The sequence below is a fragment of the Sander lucioperca genome, chromosome 3 (genome assembly GCF_008315115.2).
Source record: "Sander lucioperca isolate FBNREF2018 chromosome 3, SLUC_FBN_1.2, whole genome shotgun sequence".
In the NCBI taxonomy this organism is placed as follows: domain Eukaryota; kingdom Metazoa; phylum Chordata; class Actinopteri; order Perciformes; family Percidae; genus Sander; species Sander lucioperca.
Window position 1 is genome coordinate 42925450 of NC_050175.1, and position 18909 is coordinate 42944358.

General features: G+C 41.3%; 1 protein-coding gene across 2 annotated transcripts in view; it reads left to right on the forward strand.

Annotated features, from left to right (window-relative positions):
- The first annotated feature begins 510 nt into the window (after positions 1-510).
- The window catches only part of LOC116043766 (AP-2 complex subunit alpha-2-like), a 32481-nt gene continuing 14082 nt past the window's right edge, over positions 511-18909 (forward strand). For both annotated transcript variants that reach the window (XM_031290670.2, XM_031290671.2), the window contains exons 1-13: positions 511-805; positions 3735-3803; positions 5092-5234; positions 5922-6115; positions 7361-7490; positions 9614-9715; positions 9827-9935; positions 12922-13072; positions 13470-13638; positions 14477-14614; positions 14700-14882; positions 15772-15869; positions 16130-16361. In XM_031290670.2, coding sequence (XP_031146530.1) covers positions 739-805; positions 3735-3803; positions 5092-5234; positions 5922-6115; positions 7361-7490; positions 9614-9715; positions 9827-9935; positions 12922-13072; positions 13470-13638; positions 14477-14614; positions 14700-14882; positions 15772-15869; positions 16130-16361 — 1785 coding nt within the window. In that variant the 5' untranslated portion in view covers positions 511-738. The remainder of the gene's footprint in view (positions 806-3734; positions 3804-5091; positions 5235-5921; positions 6116-7360; positions 7491-9613; positions 9716-9826; positions 9936-12921; positions 13073-13469; positions 13639-14476; positions 14615-14699; positions 14883-15771; positions 15870-16129; positions 16362-18909) is intronic.

Genomic DNA, 18909 nt, shown 5'->3' on the forward strand with positions numbered 1-18909 from the left:
ATTATTATTGACTAGACAGATGCAAACAAATAAAACGTTAAATACGGAAAAACAAGACTAAAAACAATACATGAACAATCAGTGTGTGCAAGTATGACTATCAAGAAGAAACAGTTTATGACTTTTTGAAATATGTGATGGATGATAGTGTTCGAATGTGATGGGGAATGTCATTCCAAATTTTAGTGTAAATATAGAAAAAGGATTTCTGACCGTAGTTGTTTTTGTATCGGGAACTGGAATAAGTGCCTGTGAGACTGATCTTGATGGAATTGAGCCATCCTTAAGGTTATCAATTTCAGCTGTGCTTTTCCTACTATGACAAGTCAAAATGTCTACTGTGAAAAAGGTCCATAGCATCACCTTAGGTGGACATGGTAGATACAAACTCACCAGAAGACGAGGGTACAGTAGAGGACTAGTTCCAGAAGGTGGCAGCAATGCAACATTACGGATGCCGGCAGCCGTTAAACTCCAAAGAAGAAGAAAACCCACCAACATGTATGGAACGCAGCCCAACGCAGCTGTGCTGTAGGTTAGCTCGGGATGTGACAGTACTGAACGCAGCCGCAGTTTGTCTGGTTCCTGTAGCTCTCTCAGTCAAAATATATCGGGGCTCACTGTCCGACACAGCACTTGTTAGCTGGTTAGAAAACTCAGAAACGAAGTTACTCTATATAGTTAGGCTACTTTAAATACAGAAGGAAAACAACGTCACGTTAACAGGGAATAAGCAAAATGCCTGCAGTCTCTAAAGGGGATGGGATGCGTGGCCTGGCCGTGTTCATCTCTGACATCAGGAACTGTAAGTTTGTTTATCACAATCATAGACAGCTCTTAGTTAGGCTAGTAACAAGCTAGCTGGTGTAACGTTTGTTACTATCTGACGGGTGGTTCTCGAAACATGTCAAAAAGTGTGTCCCTTGCCCTTTACCCACAATTCTGGTCACTTTAATGTATCAAAGTGGGTTTATAGGACCACTCGGCTGCTAGCCTGCACAAGCTAATTAACGCTAGCCGCTAGCTTCCAGTCGCTAACGTCATGCCGAAGGGCGTGGACCGTAGGGCTAACTGTAGAAACTGCCAGCCAAACTGACATTTCTATTAGTCTGTAGCGTTTAAACTTTGTGTGCTTTTTAGTTTTCAAATAGTTCCGACACATATCCAGCGAAGCCTCTTAACATAGTTTACACATTGTTTGTAAAACGTTACAGCCTCGCAGTTTAGACTTTGTGAGGAATGTTTTAGGTAACGTCAAAAGGACGTGCACATCTAAAATGATGAACAGCTGTGCTGTGGTGGATTTTACACATGTTGCCAGGTTTTCTGTCCTTAAAAACCGCCCAACTAGAACCTTAACATTTCCTGTGTTTTTTTTAAGCGTCCAGCTAGAAACCTTCAGAGAAACTGGCTGTCAGTTTAAGTCACACAAAAGTATCCCATATTTACTGTGTGTGCATGCAAGTGTATTTCTACACTGCAGAACTGTTGCGAAATACGTTGCCTAACATTTCCGTTTTCTCAAAATGTTTATCAAGAATTTTAGATTTACTCACAGATTTGTGCCTTGCTGCTGCTCTGAGTAGAAAATGTATGGCAACACATTGCACTCACCAAAGGGTTTCATATAATGGCCCTTTTTCACAGCAGACATTTTTGAGTTGTCATAGTAGGAAAAGCACAGCTGAAATTGATAACCTTAACGATGGCTCAATTCTATCAAGTGTCCCAGTAAGATATTTCAGTGAGTCAGCATGCACAATACCAGGACCTCTCCTAAGTGGAATGCAGCCATCAGTAATGGTTTTGACTACACCTGTGCTGTTCCTACTATGACATGTCAACATGTCTGCCGTGAAAAAGGTCTATAACCATACTAATTCAGACATTATTATGACTTTACATAATTGTGACTTAGAATTGTGTAATTGGGACAAGTTATGGCTTACGTGCAGTTTAGTGTCACAAATTATTTTCCAAAAACTGAGTGTCCCGAATGGTGAGGGTCTTATTTGAGACAGGTTAGGGTTAGGGTTAGGCTTAAGGTTAGGGTTAGGGGTAGGGTAGCACAGGTGGTTTAGCAGGTTCATAATTAATTAAGGACATTGTATGGGGAATTTGTGACACTAAACTGTACGTATACCCAAGTTATCATAGTTATTATATATCTTGTAATTCTATGGCTTTATTAGTATTAATTATGAGAATACACCCTGTCTTAATGACATATTTACTTTATAATTAAGTACAATGTGAACAGACAGACAGGAAATATTACGATAGATACAGATGACCTGATCTGGTTACATTTGCTTTCATTTCTTCTTTAGTTTGAGGATTCAGAAGATATTGAGGTCATTGGCTAATATACGTGACATGTTTATGTCAACATTGCTCAGGCATTGCACTTCGTTGGGAATATTCAATGTCCAGTCACAACACAAAAAATTACACTGATCTACTTGTCGGACACCAGTCCCAGCAACGATAGCTCACAGTTTCAAACTGAATGTTTGCCGTTTCATACTGTCAGCAAGTACATTTGGAGCCCAAACGGTTTCTATTATCTTTGCAATTCCAGTGTTATGGCTACAGTATAAAGTCACCAGAGCTGTTTATGATTACCTAATGCTGATGCAGCGTCTGTGCTGAAGAGGTTGGTGCATGTAGGCTCACGCTCATAAAAGACCAAAACTCTTTTTGCTTTTGCTCAACACCAAATCAGAGTTTACATTTTTCTAAAAGTCTGTGTGTCCTTTCCTAAATTCCTAAACCCTACTGCCATACCAACTCATAACCCCAGTTCCTACGCCTACATTCATAATTGGGGATCCTTTTTCTTTTGTGATTATGAGATGATATTCTCATACAGATCTTATATGAGAGTTTCTGAGAGTTTTATTTTTTTATTGTTGACATTAATATCTCAAACAGGGTTTTCCCTGCCATTATAAGGCTTACGTTTGGGCACCAACTAAGCCGAATGAATGTGAGCATCAAAACTAACAAAAAGACTTCTCGGATCTAGAGATTGTAGGTGGTGTCTATTGGACTTCTTTACCAAGTTTTGTATGTAAGCTTTTTTGTTATTTAGTTATTATCGGCTCTAGCTTTTCTAACGTTTTAGATATAGATATGGCAATAATAACGGCATTTTTATTTATTTTTTTAACTGAAAAACGTAACATTTAACCTAGGGAAAACACAAAGTAATGAGATACTGACCTCGTGATTGCGAGATACAGATGTCATAATTGACAGGAACATTTCAAAATCATTTTTGTTAATCCGAAGCACTTTGGTGCAAATGAGCAACTGTGTGACGCTTGCGTGTCAACATGGACCAGAATCTCAAAGGAATGTTCCAGGCACCTTGAAGCCATTACGCAGAGAATTCAGGCATTTCGGGGGGGATGGGGATGGGGATGGGGATGGGGGGGGGGGTCCTATGTAGTACTAATAAGGTGTACCTAATAATGTGGCCACTGAATGAAGCTGTTATGTCTCTGTATCATGGAGCACCATTGTCCTTTACAAAACCACGTAAAAGAGCTATAATGTTGTATTAAGTGACAAATTCTTTCATTATGATGAACGCAGCAAGTGGAGTTTATTCCTCTCAGCTTGTAAAAAAAGAAAGAAAGAACAAAGCAGTGTGAACAAGGGGGAGTATGATTTATTCAAAGTCATGAGCAGCACTATGTAACATGCAAAATATCTTGACATATTTGCAGGTAAAAGTAAAGAGGCCGAGGTTAAGAGGATAAACAAAGAACTGGCCAATATCCGTTCCAAATTTAAAGGTAGGTGAACATTTCCGACCAAGCAGGCTTAACTTCAGCGTATGGCATGGAGGGCGACTGGTTCTCATTCCATCCAAAGACTCTGTCTTTTTAGGTTGGAATAAAAACCTCTGCCTTCAGTGACACACAACACAACGTCTTCCTGTTGCCGTTTTAACCTGCTTCGCTGTGACTGTGTCTCGGCTTGGCCCCCTTTTCCGTTTCTTTATGTTTTTTTTAATGGCTGTCGCTGCTGTGTCTGCACCGTTAAAAGTTCCCACACCTCACTGTGAATTTGTCTGTGTTAATCTTCTGTTGGTGTATGTGGTCTGTCTTAATCCTGTGTTGGTGTTGTTTCTCCTGCCACCTGTTCAATGCAGCCTATAATTAGTTTGCTCCAGAATGACGCCTCTGTCAGTAGTTAGTTCCCAGCATTCTGGCCCATTCTCATTTCATAGCATATGCTCTCTGTGTCCTCCTGCCCCCGCATTATTCCAAGGTTTGACCAAATATCTTTGGCCGTGATTGTTTTAGCTGATATGCTGTTTTGAAAGTATTCTGAAAGTCAGCCAGACCAAATCCAAGGCTGGATAGTATGGGGGAAGGAGATTTCAGACACTGTTCAACAACTCATCAGGCCTTTTAGTTTCAAGCATACTGACCCTTTTACTGTTGTGTTTTAGTGCCTTGTGGAGCTTATGTTATGCATCTGCCCTTTGGCTGAACAGTTTTAAGTGTGGTATGGGGTCTGATATCATTATAAAGAGCAACAGCCACGATAGCTGCTGTAGTTTTTGATGAGAAGCGTCGCGGGCATGATTTGCAAACAAGAAAACTAAGGAAATAACAGGCTGAGAAAAAAACACAACAATGGTCAAGTCCTTCCATGAATTTGCAAACTTGTGATCATAGCAGTTAACCCAAATTCCACCGATCACTGCAATACTTGTCAGATCAATTTTTTTTCTGGAAGAATGAACCAATCATTTTCCACATAACTCACACATAACTGCTGCTCAATGTTTTTTAGCTAAAGGAGAAATAAAAATCTTTGGAGCTTCTTTAAACACTAAGAAGCATTTAAGTAACTTTACAGACTTACTACAAGGGAAAGAAAAGAAGCATGTTCAACTTCCTAACTAACGGCTATGGACAGAGTAGCCCCCTTTAAACAGTGGCTGGCCTGGCTGAATGACTGAATGCCCACTGTACTCACAGGGCAATGTCAGACCATTGAAATCCATGCGTTTGTAACTGTGTGTGTGTGTGTGTGTGTGTGTGTGTGTGTGTGTGTGTGTGTGGCGGCTAGGAGACAAGGCTCTGGACGGCTACAGTAAAAAAAAGTATGTCTGCAAGCTGCTCTTTATCTTTCTCCTGGGCCATGATATCGACTTTGGACACATGGAGGCTGTCAACCTCCTCAGCTCCAACAAGTACACAGAGAAACAAATTGTAAGTTTGTCCTCATGTTCATCCAGTGTCTAAAGTTGTCATGCAAATTAGGGATGAACGATTTGGGAAAAAAAAAATCGAATTGCGTTTTTTCTGCCAGATATTGCGCTTACGAATTATTTATTTTTTTAACCTACATATTGCACCTTCTATGATCATGTTAAATAAAGTAATAAAAAATAAATGAAAGATTCACTGAAAATAGGACATTTTTTTAAACAATCTGTGATATACCAGGGTCCAAAATGAACACCATCTACTAGCCTAATGCTGGTACAGTATGCAAGTGGCTGGTAGATTTTCATCACTCACCAGCCAAAGAACAATGGTAATCTATTGAGTGGCTGGTCAAATTTGAACATTCACTAGCCATTTAGCTGGTGGACAAAATAGTTAATTTTGGACCCTGGACGTACGTTATTCCTGCATTTCTTATGAAAAAACGGTAAATATAATAATGAAAAGAGGAATAAAAAATGTTAAACCAAATGTTACACCAAACATTCAGCGATTATTCACGATTAGCTTATTGCATTCTTTCAAATCGCGATTTTGAAAACGATTAATCCTTCAGCCCTAATGCAAATATATTTGTGGGAACGGGTGGGGACTAACTTGACATATATTGTTTCTCCTTTTTATATGGTGGAGTTGCACTAAACACATGTTCCCCATGTCCCCTTTCAGGGCTACCTGTTCATCTCCGTGCTGGTGAACTCGAACAGTGACCTGATCAGTCTAATCAACAACGGCATTAAGAATGACCTGGCCAGCCGCAACCCCACCTTCATGAACCTGGCCCTGCACTGCATTGCGAATGTGGGCAGCAGAGAAATGGCTGAAGCTTTCGCTTCTCAAATCCCCAGCATCTTGGTGGCAGGGTTCGTATATAAACATTCCTTTCAGCTGGCTCCCAGTCTCAAACAAAAAGCCAAGTTGTTAATGTAAAACTAGTCCATATCCACGACGTTCCACTTCTGGGATTGTTCAGGTGCCGCCGGAAATCTCGCCGGATGTCCCTCATTTTCGGCCGGATGTCGGTCTGGCAGGAAGGTTTGCTGGGAAAACTGGTAGACTTTTATTTCCAGTTAAAGACAAGCTCAAACGGTTCTGCTGCTGCTCCTCAAACAGTCCAAAAAAACCTCTCACATTCTACTCACAGAGATAGGATTATAGCCCGCCTCTCCAGTTCAAACTGGCCAATCAGGTCACCACTCAGGTCAGCCATCGGGTGTGTTACATTATCCAAAAATGAACCTTCATCCAAACAAAAATCAATACTTCATCTTTGTTAATTGATGTAGGAACTTAAAATAAAGAAAACATGTTGAGAATAAATGTCTACCTTTTTTAACAAAATAGTTAGTGAGGGAACCAAATAGCAAAATAGTGAGGGAGCGGGTGCTTCATCACAGCGAGACGAATGTAAAACAACAACTTTGAACTGATGGAAAATTTTTAATGTTAGTCGATAGTTTCAAGTCAGTTTTGGACCTAAGTATCTCTTTGTAACTTTTGAAGAGCATCTGACAAAATAAGAAATTGCTTATAAGAATTCCTGTTTTTGTAGCAAAAGCAAATACACATAGTGGCATTCAAATCAGCTTCTGACTGTAAGTTATAATCTGTAAGAGTTCCATTATCTTAGACCCCATTTCTGTTTATGGTCAGCATTTTTTCTGCGATAGCTGGTCACTGTCTTTATATCCTGTGATAGCCTCTTATATCGTGGTTTTCATTGTACGTGGTGCAGTCCACCATTCCTGCGCAGGATTCAGATTGCCTTCACATACACCAGGGATTTATTAGGAAACAATGCATGCATGTACTTCAACATGGCTCTCTACTGATAGCTCTTCTTACTGCTGTATCAGAGCATATAGCATATATATATTTTTTTAAATATAAGGCCATAAAATGGCCTTAAAAAGTCTTCTTTATAGTTATGAAAGATCTTAAATTTTGAGATGATGCGTAGACCCGGGAAATCGCACAATTTAACGGGTTCCCCCTCACTTTATTGTAGCTTATCATATGTTGGGTCCAGTGGTTGATGAGATTAAGATTACAGGATGACATTTTATTAGTTATAATGATTGAAGTTGCCGTGTGCTTGCCTCTATCAGGGACACAATGGACAGCGTGAAGCAGAGTGCAGCACTGTGTCTGCTACGGCTCAACAGGACCTCTCCTGACCTAGTGCCAATGGGTGAATGGACAGCACGAGTGGTCCACCTGCTTAACGATCAGCACCTGGTAAGACTGTAGTTTTGAGTGTGTAGTGTGTAACGGGACACAGAAGTGACAGTTTGGTTCATACCTGGGTTTAGGAGTCACGGTTTGGTGCGAGCTCGGTACAGCAGGAAAAAGGATTTCTTTTTATTTATTTTAAACAGAACCAGAAAATCCACTTGCTGGGGAGTGAGTTAGCATTTAGCCATGCTTCATTTCTTTCCCTTAAATTGGTATAATGTTATTTTCATTATAAAAATAAGGAACATTTCAAACACTTCAGTATTACACTGTACAAACAGGCAACAGGTCACAGTGGGCTATAAAAGTGAAAAGCATCTCCTATGCCATGAAATTGCAAATACGGGTTGCTTTTTCCTCGTCCCAGTGATTGGCACATCTATATGATGCCGTTAATTGTGCGTTGACATGCGTCTCAATTCCTCAACACATTTTGCTAACAGCGTACAGGTACAGGTACAAGTTTCCAGGCTTGTGAACTTTGGTTCTGCATTATACGGGCACTGGACCATGACCTAGGGGTGCATGATATATCAACTCAATATCGTTCTCACAATAACACGATGCGCAATATTATATTGAAAGTGTCGCAATAAGGATGCAATATATTGTGGAGCGCTGCGTCCCGTCCGCTGACTGTGTGGCTTTGTTGTGTTTGATTTAGAGCCCGCTTGAAACGCTGTAATGATCGTGTTTCATTGGCCAGTTACCGTGCCACTTGCACATGTTAGTGCACGTCAGCGCACGGGTCCGCTACGTGACAAACCCTACGGAGCGTACCACGTGACGTGTGTGCATATTTTGACAGAGTGACAGTGTAAGTGAAGAAATAGATAGAGACAAAAAAAACGGAACGAATCGGAGAAGGAAAAGAAAGGACCTAAAGAGAGAGCGAAGGGAGTGAGTGGAGCAATAGAACGAACACAAAAGTAAGAAAATGAGCGTTGCTCAAGGAGAAGACGAAATAACAGAGATTGAAGAGGAAACTTTAGTGGCCAAAAGTAACTCCATCCCGCATCTATTTCTCACCGGTAGCTATCCCGCAACTTTATAAACAGTGTTTATATGAGGCAGAGTTTGGAGTTGGAAATATTGAATATTTTTCATCCACGACCGACCTGTGGTCCAGCCGCACTACAGAGCCGTACATAAGTCTCAGTGTGCACTATATTGTTGTGAATCGATTTTGATGCATTTTCTCATAACATGTGTTTCAAAATATCGAAATTAATATCTATCGCAATATTCATAATCAATATCGCAATATCACATTTTGTCAATATCGTGCAACCCTGCCGTGACCCCCATATCGTGACGGTTTGGCACAAATACGGAACCGTTACAGCCCTATTGTTCACATTAGGGAAGTGACAAAATAAAGTATACTCAAAGCAGACAGTATGCACGCTGCAAAAAACAGTATACAGTATAAAACGGTATACTATAAGAATAAGTATGTAGTACATATGGCTAGGACGATATGCTTTTGTCCCGATTCGATTCTTTCAGGTACGTGGGTGCCAATTTGATTTGTATTGCAATTTTCATTTATTGCGATTCTTGAAGAATTGCGATTCGATAGTATTGAGTATTGCGATTTTCTTTTCCTTCTTTAACAAAAACAAACGTTGAATAATACACTTCTAGAGACAATATATCGTGAGACATTTCTTAAAAACAAATTGTTTCCTAAGAAGAATGCACATCACGTGTCAGTCATTCAGTCATTTGTAAAGAAGAACACAACATGGATATTCTGCTTTCGGTCAGAAAACGGATATGATGTACTCGCCGTCGGCAGTACCGTATAAACAGAAAATATTAAGGTGATTCATTGGTATTAAAAAATAAATAAATAAAAAATATCGATTCTAGGGAAAAGAATCAATTTCAAAAATCATCGCAACAAAAATCACAATACATCGATTTTCCCCCCCAGCCCTAGTAGTACATAATGTATAGAATTGCTATGTAGCATGGATTTGGGATGCAGCGTGTCAGTTGCAGTATTTGGCAGCTCACTCTGTCTAATCTCTGTAAACCTGAAACATAGTCCCCCAGGATGATGAAATATTGTGCCATTTGGTCTGTAATTTTTGCATAAAGGTGTTTCTGTGTGTTGTCAGGGAGTGGTAACAGCAGCCGCCAGCCTTATTACCACTCTAGCCCAGAAGAGTCCCGAGGACTTCAAAACATCCATCTCACTGGCTGTGGCCAGGCTCAGTAGGGTGGGTGTCTCTCTGGAACTTCACATGATATCTTCATCTTACTGAGGTCAGAGATACAATCTGATTCCAACATGTTTGTATTGACGCGTTGTCTCGTATTTTCTTTTCCAGATTGTGACTTCCGCCTCCATCGATCTACAGGACTATACATACTACTTTGTTGCCGCACCATGGTTGTCTGTGAAATTGCTGCGCCTGCTACAGTGCTACCCTCCACCTGGTATGGTACAGTGCAGTCATGTGGTTTCTAGAGGAGAAATTATAATTGTATATATAATTATAATCTTTTGAATGGGAGTGCTAGGGGCACTTTTATACTAGCCCCAAAATAGCTATTTTTAAAACACTAAGAAGGCTCGACACAACATGAAACTGGTCCAAGTATCACCAGGGGCTCTACACCTTAACGAAAGCATTGACAACATTGTTTGTGTACCCAGAGTTTACTAAAAAAGGTTTTGAACAACTCACCGTAGGTCTTGTTGTTTCCGGCTGCTACCACCTCGGCAGTCAAAACGAGTTGATATTCGAATGCGAATGAACGGACTCCATATGAGGCTCCTTCTTCAACTACGAGGTCAATATTGTTTTTCAATAACGACAAAACAAGAAATAATCCGTCCAATAATCCGTCCAAACCCAGCTGTCATTAGTTCCCGTTCCAGTGTTGTGTAGCATTTATGGGTTTTTGGATGGTTGAAATGTGTGTTGGCATTTGGACACTGCAGCCAGTTGTTGTATCTCTTCTCTCAGTGAGCCCACCCTGTTGGTACGAGCCTGCAACCAGCTAGGCCAGTTTCTGCAGCACAGGGAGACCAATCTCCGTTATTTGGCTTTGGAGAGCATGTGCACACTGGCTCCTTCTTCAACTACGAGGTCAATATTGTTTTTCAATAACGACAAAACAAGAAATAATCCGTGCATTTATATGGAACTAAGCTTTAGGAGCTTTCCATCTTTACTCTCCTCCCTGTTACGTTGCATTCGGAAATCGATTGTTTTTGACTGATAAAATGGCTGCGGCCGGAAACAACAAGACCTACGCTGAGTTAGGGCTGGACAATTTTTTGGTAAAGTCATAATCACGATTAATCGAACAAGTTACCTCGATTACGATTATTTTAAATTTTTTTTCTTTTCTTATACTGTAAATATGTTCACGGTTATTTTTTCTAATGAAAGAGTGCATAATCCTATCTTTGTGATTCTAAAATAAGGAAACAACACACAGATAGCAATTAATGCTTATTTATTAAATATTTCAAACTGAACTGAAATCTACAACAGTAGATTTTACAATGAAATAAAAACGTCTTATAAAAAAGTAATTTAAGTTTTAATGTAAAAATAAAAGTTTCCTAAAACTGTAGAAAATAAATAATAAATGTCCATCATAAGATTAACGGGAACCTGTGGTTAACTGTCTTTTCGGAGTTAAACTCCACAAGCGTGTCCTGCGGCTCGCCGTCACACACACACACACACACACACACACAGCGCAGCAGGCAGAGGCGGGGCCTGTTCTGAGTATAATAAAGCCCTGTCTGTGTTGAGCAAAACATTACGTGAATTACTACGAGAATGGACGTGTGTTTTAATATAGGAAAAGTGCACAAGTATTAGCATAATTTGTTGTTGTTGTACGTGGCGCTAAGGTCTAGTGACGATGCTATAAAGACCGTTGCCGTGCTCGCTCCCTTACCCCTCCTACCAGTCCCTATGGCCACTTGGCCAGTGGGAATGCAAATGGGAAAAAAAGATTTTGGGGGAGAGTAGTTCTTAGAACTGCTTAGAAGTGTACTTTTCCTCTAAAAAGTACAAGTACTATCCGATCGGAAAGCACCTATGGTCGCAGACTGGACGGGGCGGAGTCACGTGACTACACACCCGGCGGCCGTAATATGTTTTAAGGGGAAAGTACATTAACACACAGTGGGTGGCCGTGGAAATATTAATAGGATTAAAAGTCTGAAATAACCGACTTGGTAAAATTACGTCGGTTATAGGCTCTGAATTTCGGTTACGATTATTTTTCGATTAATCATCCAGCCCTACGCTGAGTTGTTCAAAACCTTTCTTTTAGTAAACTCTGGGTACACAAACAATGTTGTCAATGCTTTCGTTAAGGTGTAGAGCCCCTGGTGATACTTGGAGCAAAGTTTAATGTTGTGTCGAGCCTTCTTAGTGTTTTAAAAATAGCTATTGCATTGAGGCTAGCATGAAAGTGCCCCACGCCATTTGACTGAAAAATGAAATTACGGTAAATCTTAAAAGTGGCAATTCCGTCCTAAATATGCTTTTAAACGAAAGTTTGACTCGGATACATTCACAAAAACACCCTAGGTTGCATTTTGGCAAGACTTACGCTTTAAAGGAGAGAAAGCTGTAGTAGTTTCTGTAGTAGGCAGCCGGCTCTTATGGAACTTCCTGGATTGACAGTTACGCGTCACTATCTTTCACGTATCCAAGCGACAACAGTACACGCTTGCGTGGCCGCGTCTTTTATACTTGTATGTACTATGTTTGTTTTCGTCTCCACCTCCCAACAGCAGTTGAATCAACCAATCAACTTGCTTGTCCACACATACATACATACATACATACATACATACATACATACATACATATACATTTGGGAGGTGCACGCGTCGATACCCTGCTAGCCTCTGCGACCTACAGCTACCCATAACACCCTGATCTGCGTAGGTTTGCAGAGACGGTTAATGTATGTTTATCAGAGAAGCATAATTCCAGATTGAATAATATAATTTCTCAGAAATCTACCAATACAGACTAATGACGTTTCTCCCGAGCTTACAGTTAAAGGTATAATTCAGCATTTTGGGAAATTTATTTTATTAGCATAGCATATAGCAAAGACTAGGCAGGGGGAAAGATCTGGTCTGTCTCTGTCCAAAATGAAAAAATACACCTACCTAGTACCTACACCTCTAAAGGGCAACACACACCAGCAAAAACAAAAAACAAAAACTTATCTAATTCTTCTGGATAATGAGGTTCATGAACTATTGCCTGAGTTTACTTAGACATCCAGCAGAAAACCAGTAACATGAGGACTGACGTCTGTGATGTCTCTCTTCATAATGTGACATAACATAGAATGGTTTGATTCATTGTTAATATAAAACGTGTTTTGGAATAAATTGTGTGGTAATAGTAAAGGCTAGGAGACTTTGTTTTTGCAGAGGATGCAGCGCTGCGAAGTCGTCTGACAGAGTGTCTGGAGACCATCCTCAACAAAGCCCAGGAGCCACCCAAGTCCAAGAAGGTCCAGCACTCCAACGCCAAGAACGCTGTTCTGTTCGAAGCCATCGCCCTCATCATCCACCATGACAGGTTGGTCATATTTACGGTGAAAAGCTTTCAGCTGGTCATTAAATTCCTGGAATATCATGTAAATGCAGAGGTGTGTTCTAGACAAAGAAACATCAGGAAATTCATTCGTTTTCAGGGGAATTTTACTATTGGGTCACTGGATAGGCTTTTAGCAAATCGTGTTTGTTTCCAACATTTTATATTAGATGTTAGTATGTATTAGACTGAAGCACTGCATTAAAAACACTGACAACAGAACAGAAAGCTGTATTATTAAACTTCACATCAAGTTCACAGGCCAAACCCAGCTGTCATTAGTTCCCGTTCCAGTGTTGTGTAGCATTTATGGGTTTTTGGATGGTTGAAATGTGTGTTGGCATTTGGACACTGCAGCCAGTTGTTGTATCTCTTCTCTCAGTGAGCCCACCCTGTTGGTACGAGCCTGCAACCAGCTAGGCCAGTTTCTGCAGCACAGGGAGACCAATCTCCGTTATTTGGCTTTGGAGAGCATGTGCACACTGGCCAGCTCCGAGTTCTCTCACGAGGCGGTAAAGACGCATATAGATACTGTGATCAACGCTCTAAAGGTGAGTCCGTCCTCAGTTGTGTGCCTTTGACAAGCTTTTGCAGGTTGCTTAGATACCTTATTTTAGAACCTGGTGGTTGCTTGGTTGGGTTTTTTAATCCATCTGACCAGTGGGGAGCTATGCAATCTGAAATGTGCCTCTGGAATTGTTATGCACTTTTTCAGTGGTTGTTTATGATCATTGGGCCTTATTTACCAACCGTTCTTACAAAGAAATATGTTCTTAAACCCCACTTTTTAAGAAGATTCTGACATTCACTAATGTTTTCTTATCTTGGATTTGTTCTTAGCTAAGAACAAAATCTACGAACACTCAAGAGCACTCTTGCGCACATTTGAGTGATGACAATTTGCTCCAAATAATTGGTTACTGCATTTTATCTAATTCTACAGTCGTTTACAATGATAGTATTGTACTGTAATGTATTTATCATTTGTTGAAAAAAAAAATCATAGTATGCAAAGAAACACTAACACTGCAATTTACATAAGCAATTAAACTGATTAAATCCTGCGTTATTTGGTGATTGATCGCGCTATTTATAGGGCCAAAATGGAGTGGTTTTTACTTTGTTACATTTTACAGCAATTATCTATACTTTCTACTCCCCTACATTTCTACAACGTTCCGTTAAATTTTCTGATCATTTTTTCCCCCTGCCAAAACGTCTTCCTGACGGTCACACGTTTGTCTCACCAGTGAAGTTTGGTTGCCATAGATATATATGGGGCACCTTGGTCAAATTGATTAGCTACAGTGGAATTTAAGTAGCTGACAGCTGATAAAATCTGCCGGAGACATTTCTCATATATTCTGTTTGTGTTTGTTTTCCATACAGACAGAGCGAGATGTGAGTGTTCGCCAGCGGGCTGTGGATCTGCTCTATGCCATGTGCGACCGCAGCAACGCCAAGCAGATTGTGGCAGAGATGCTAAGCTACCTGGAGAACGCCGACTACTCGATCAGAGAGGAGATGGTGGGTCGTCGGTACAGGCCGGTTCCCCATTCAGTTTCCTCTGTGTGCGGCTCTCGAGACCAAACCGGTTGCTTTTCTCCCTCAGGTGCTCAAGGTGGCCATCCTGGCAGAAAAATATGCCGTGGACTACACCTGGTACGTGGATACCATTCTCAACCTCATCCGCATCGCCGGCGACTATGTCAGTGAAGAGGTGTGGTACCGTGTCATCCAGATTGTCATAAACCAAGATGATGTCCAAGGCTATGCAGCCAAGACCGTCTTTGAGGTGGGCATTATGTAAGATTTATGTCATCACAGATCAGCATGACTGCCAGTATGCACCCTCAGCATCTGCCTCTTCAGTGTTATAAGGCCGCTTTTCTCAGCAAACTTGTTCATGTGGGCACCGAGGGGATTAAATGTGGGCTAAGTGGGAATTGGCTTCAACAGGCTACGGTGGGAATCCTTATATGGGTTCAGTCACAAATGGCAAGCCCATTTCACCAATCATCCCCACCTTCCTTTTTGGGTGCAAATTTAAAAGAAGAAATGTCTCATTTCAATCCCTGTAAAGGTTGCTCGGACTAACATGCTTAACAGTGCAGCAAATATGAATATTTTGAGCTGTTTCAGGCATTTTTTAAATGGGTAGGTGTTGGCTAAATAAGGTGAATTTCAATCCTTTGAGCTCCGTTAAAACACTTGGACCACACAAAGGAATGAGTCATTAGAGAATATCACAGGAAGCCATCAAAGTAAAGTTGTGATGCATTTTTATTCTCAATGCAGAGCTGTTCAGCAAAAACAAAGTGAACCCGACTCTGTATTGGCAGATAATAGTACTGGGTGGGATCGGGTGGGTGGAGACATCCCTAGCAGCAGCAATGAGCCCTCACAGTCTAAAGTTAAAAAACAACATTGATGTTTGAGTGATGACTAAAATCAAGTTTTACCAGTGGCAATCAAAAGAGACCCTTCACCCCTAAGAAATCCTTAAGGAGCCTACTACATGTTAAAAGCCAGTGAGGGATTGTTATTTTTGTGCTGGACTATGTGAAGTCCACATGATAATGCTGGCTGGCTGGTTCCCACCTATTCTATTCCCAATCCTACTTGCAGTAGATAGCAGTGTGTTTTCCTAACCCAATGTCGTGATGCTTTGTGAACACTTGTAGGCACTGCAGGCTCCCGCCTGCCATGAGAACCTGGTGAAGGTGGGGGGTTACATCCTGGGAGAGTTTGGCAACCTAATTGCTGGCGACTCGCGCTCCAGGTAAACATCATCCACCCTGTTTTGAAAAATCTAATCATTTTTGCCTGAGTTTGGTTGATGTTTCAGCTCGCTAGCTCCAAGTGGTATATATGGTTTTATTTTTTCCAGGTTATGAGATATCTTAAAACTAAACATGGGGCTATGTTTACCATAGAAAAAGAGCAGAAGAAGCCTAATATGAAAAGGGAAATATTGACTTAATTTTGTGAAGTCTAGGGCTGATCTAAATGTTACTGTCTTTGTGTTGCCTTCTCCTTCAGCCCTCTGGTCCAGTTCAACCTTCTCCACTCCAAGTTCCACCTGTGCTCTGTGCCAACTCGGGCACTGTTGCTGTCGGCGTACATCAAGTTCATCAACTTGTTTCCAGAAGTGAAAGCCACAATCCAAGACGTCCTGCGCTCAGACAGCCAGCTGCGCAACGCTGACGTGGAACTTCAGCAGAGAGCTATCGAGTACCTGAGGCTCAGCTGCATCGCCAGCACTGACATACTGGTTAGTGAATTATAGAGGAAGTGGACATGATTCTGATTACACCTAACAATCTATCAGTCTGGCACACACTCAAACATTCACAGATCACAATGGGGAAAAATGGGGGGCCATTTTATGTGTTTTTGGTTCTGCTACTTCAACCACTTGGTTGTTCTATGTCATTCTGCCTGGGCCAGCTATGTAAGCCATCATTCCATGTGGTGATTAAGTCAATGACTTTTTCTGTAAGGCTCCCTTTTTGGAGATAAACATATTTTTTTTAAGCCATTCCTCTGCTTCCCAACATAACAGACCCTTCACTTTAACCTCTGTTGTCTAAAGGATGTTTCTACTTTTCCCCCAAAAAATATGGTGAGCAACAACATCACAGTGATGGCATTAAAAGTAACATCACATATCTTTTCTGATCCTTTGTCCACATTTTTACTAAACTCAGCAAACTCTCACTTTCAACTGCTTTTATTTTCAGCCAACTTAACATGCGTAAAACTTTGTATGAACATAAAAAAATTCAACTACTAAGAACTAAACTGAACAACGTTTCACAGACATGTGACTAACAGAAATGGAAAAATGTGTCCCTGAACAAAGGATGGTCAAAATCAAAAGTCACAGTCAGTGTCTGGTGTGGCCACCAGCTGCATTAAGTACTGCAGTGCATCTCCTCATCATGGACTGCACTAGGTTTGCCAGTTCTTGCTGTGAGATGTTACCCCACTCCACCCCCCACTTCCACCAAGGCACCTGCAAGTTCCTGGACATTTCTGGGGGGCATGGTTCTCGCCCTTACCCTTCGATCCAACAGGTCCCAGATGTGCTCAATGGGATTGAGATCCGGGCTCTTCGCTGGCCATGGCAGAACACTAACATTCCTGTCTTGCAGGAAATCGCGCACAGAACGAGCGGTATGGCTGGTGGCATTATCATGCTGGAGAGTCATGTCAGGATGGGCCTGCAGGACGGGTACCACATGAGGGAGGAGGATGTCTTCCCTGTAACGTTCTGCACTTTTGATTTTGACCATCCTTTGTTACTTCCCCTTTCTCTGCTTTGCCGGCCCAGAGAATTTGGCCTGGGCATGAGAAAGAGAGAGACATCATGGCTTGCAAACGAGCGAAGCATGGCAGTTGGTCAAGGCCACACCCCCACCCTGCCCCCCCTCTCCTCCTCAGTAGCATTTAAAGCTACAGACACAGAAATGGCACATCCTAAGGAAAGCTCATTGTGGGACTGGCTCTAGTGGCTTAATTCTGCACCAAGGCTATATTTTGGGAAAGAGACTTCAGATACAGTATTAGGGGACCTCTAAGGCCTATATAAAATAGACTTCAGATACAGTATTAGACCACTAAGGTCTATATAAAAGACTTCAGATACAGTATTAGACCACTAAGGTCTATATAAAAGAGACTTCAGATACAGTATTAGACCACTAAGGTCTATATAAAAGAGACTTCAGATACAGTATTAGGAGACCACTAAGGTCTATATAAAAGAGACTTCAGATACAGTATTAGGGGACCACTGAGGCCCATATAAAAGCATCCAAAAAGCAGCATGTCATAGGACCTTTAAACTTTTAGGGAGAAACAAAAGCAGATGCACTATATCACACAGCAAAGGCCAGATTTGTAATAAGTCAGACAAGATCCATCATGTCCAGTTTAATTAAGCTCAGCAGATGGCAATGAGTGAATGAGCAATCGCACTATGCAATTGCTTCGCTGTAATTAATCACAGCAGAATGTTGCTCTGATTAGCCCGGTCCGACAATTTTTGCAATTTTGAAAACCCAACAAATCAACAAGCGGGTCGACCTAGCGATTGGCCAATTGTGCAGAGGTGAGAAAGGAGCTGGGGTTTTTAACTTCTCGCTTAAGTTCTCTTCAGTGTTCACACAGCTACGTCTGTCACTCTGTGTGTGTGTGTGTGTGTGTGTGTGTGTGTGTGTGTGTGTGTGTGAAATGAATGTCGCAAGTTCCCTCAAGGACAGAATGTCAGAAAGTGTGTATGCCATTATCCCCATTTGAACCATTCTTGCATTCCCCCCCTCCTCCAGTATGCTTGTTCTCCCTTTGAGTGTAGCCATTTGAAACAGCCATAGCCCTCAGACGTGACCTTTTTAGCACTTTGGCTCAACTCTGTTGTTTTAAATATATAAATAAAGTTGGATTGGATCACGTGACACGTAGTTTTGAGCACAAACCGGCATTAACAGTGTAGTAAAAAAAACATTAACACCTTGTCCATCACTACTTTGGGAACTTCTGCATGATGAACTACTTCCAGCTTTTTTGTTATAAAAACGTAATAGGTTAGTGACGTGTAGGTTAGACTTGTGAGTGAGTTGAGACTCTTTGTATCATATTGTGTAGTGTCATATGGCTAAGAATTTATGCGATTGCTTTAGATCTGTGAAATAACTGATAATCACCATTGCTAATTGTACAGTGGTGCAGTAGCTGTCTGTATTGCCCTAATCTGTATCCACGACGTTCAGTTGCCGCCGGAAATTCCGCCGGATGGCCTTCTTTTCGTCCGGATGTCC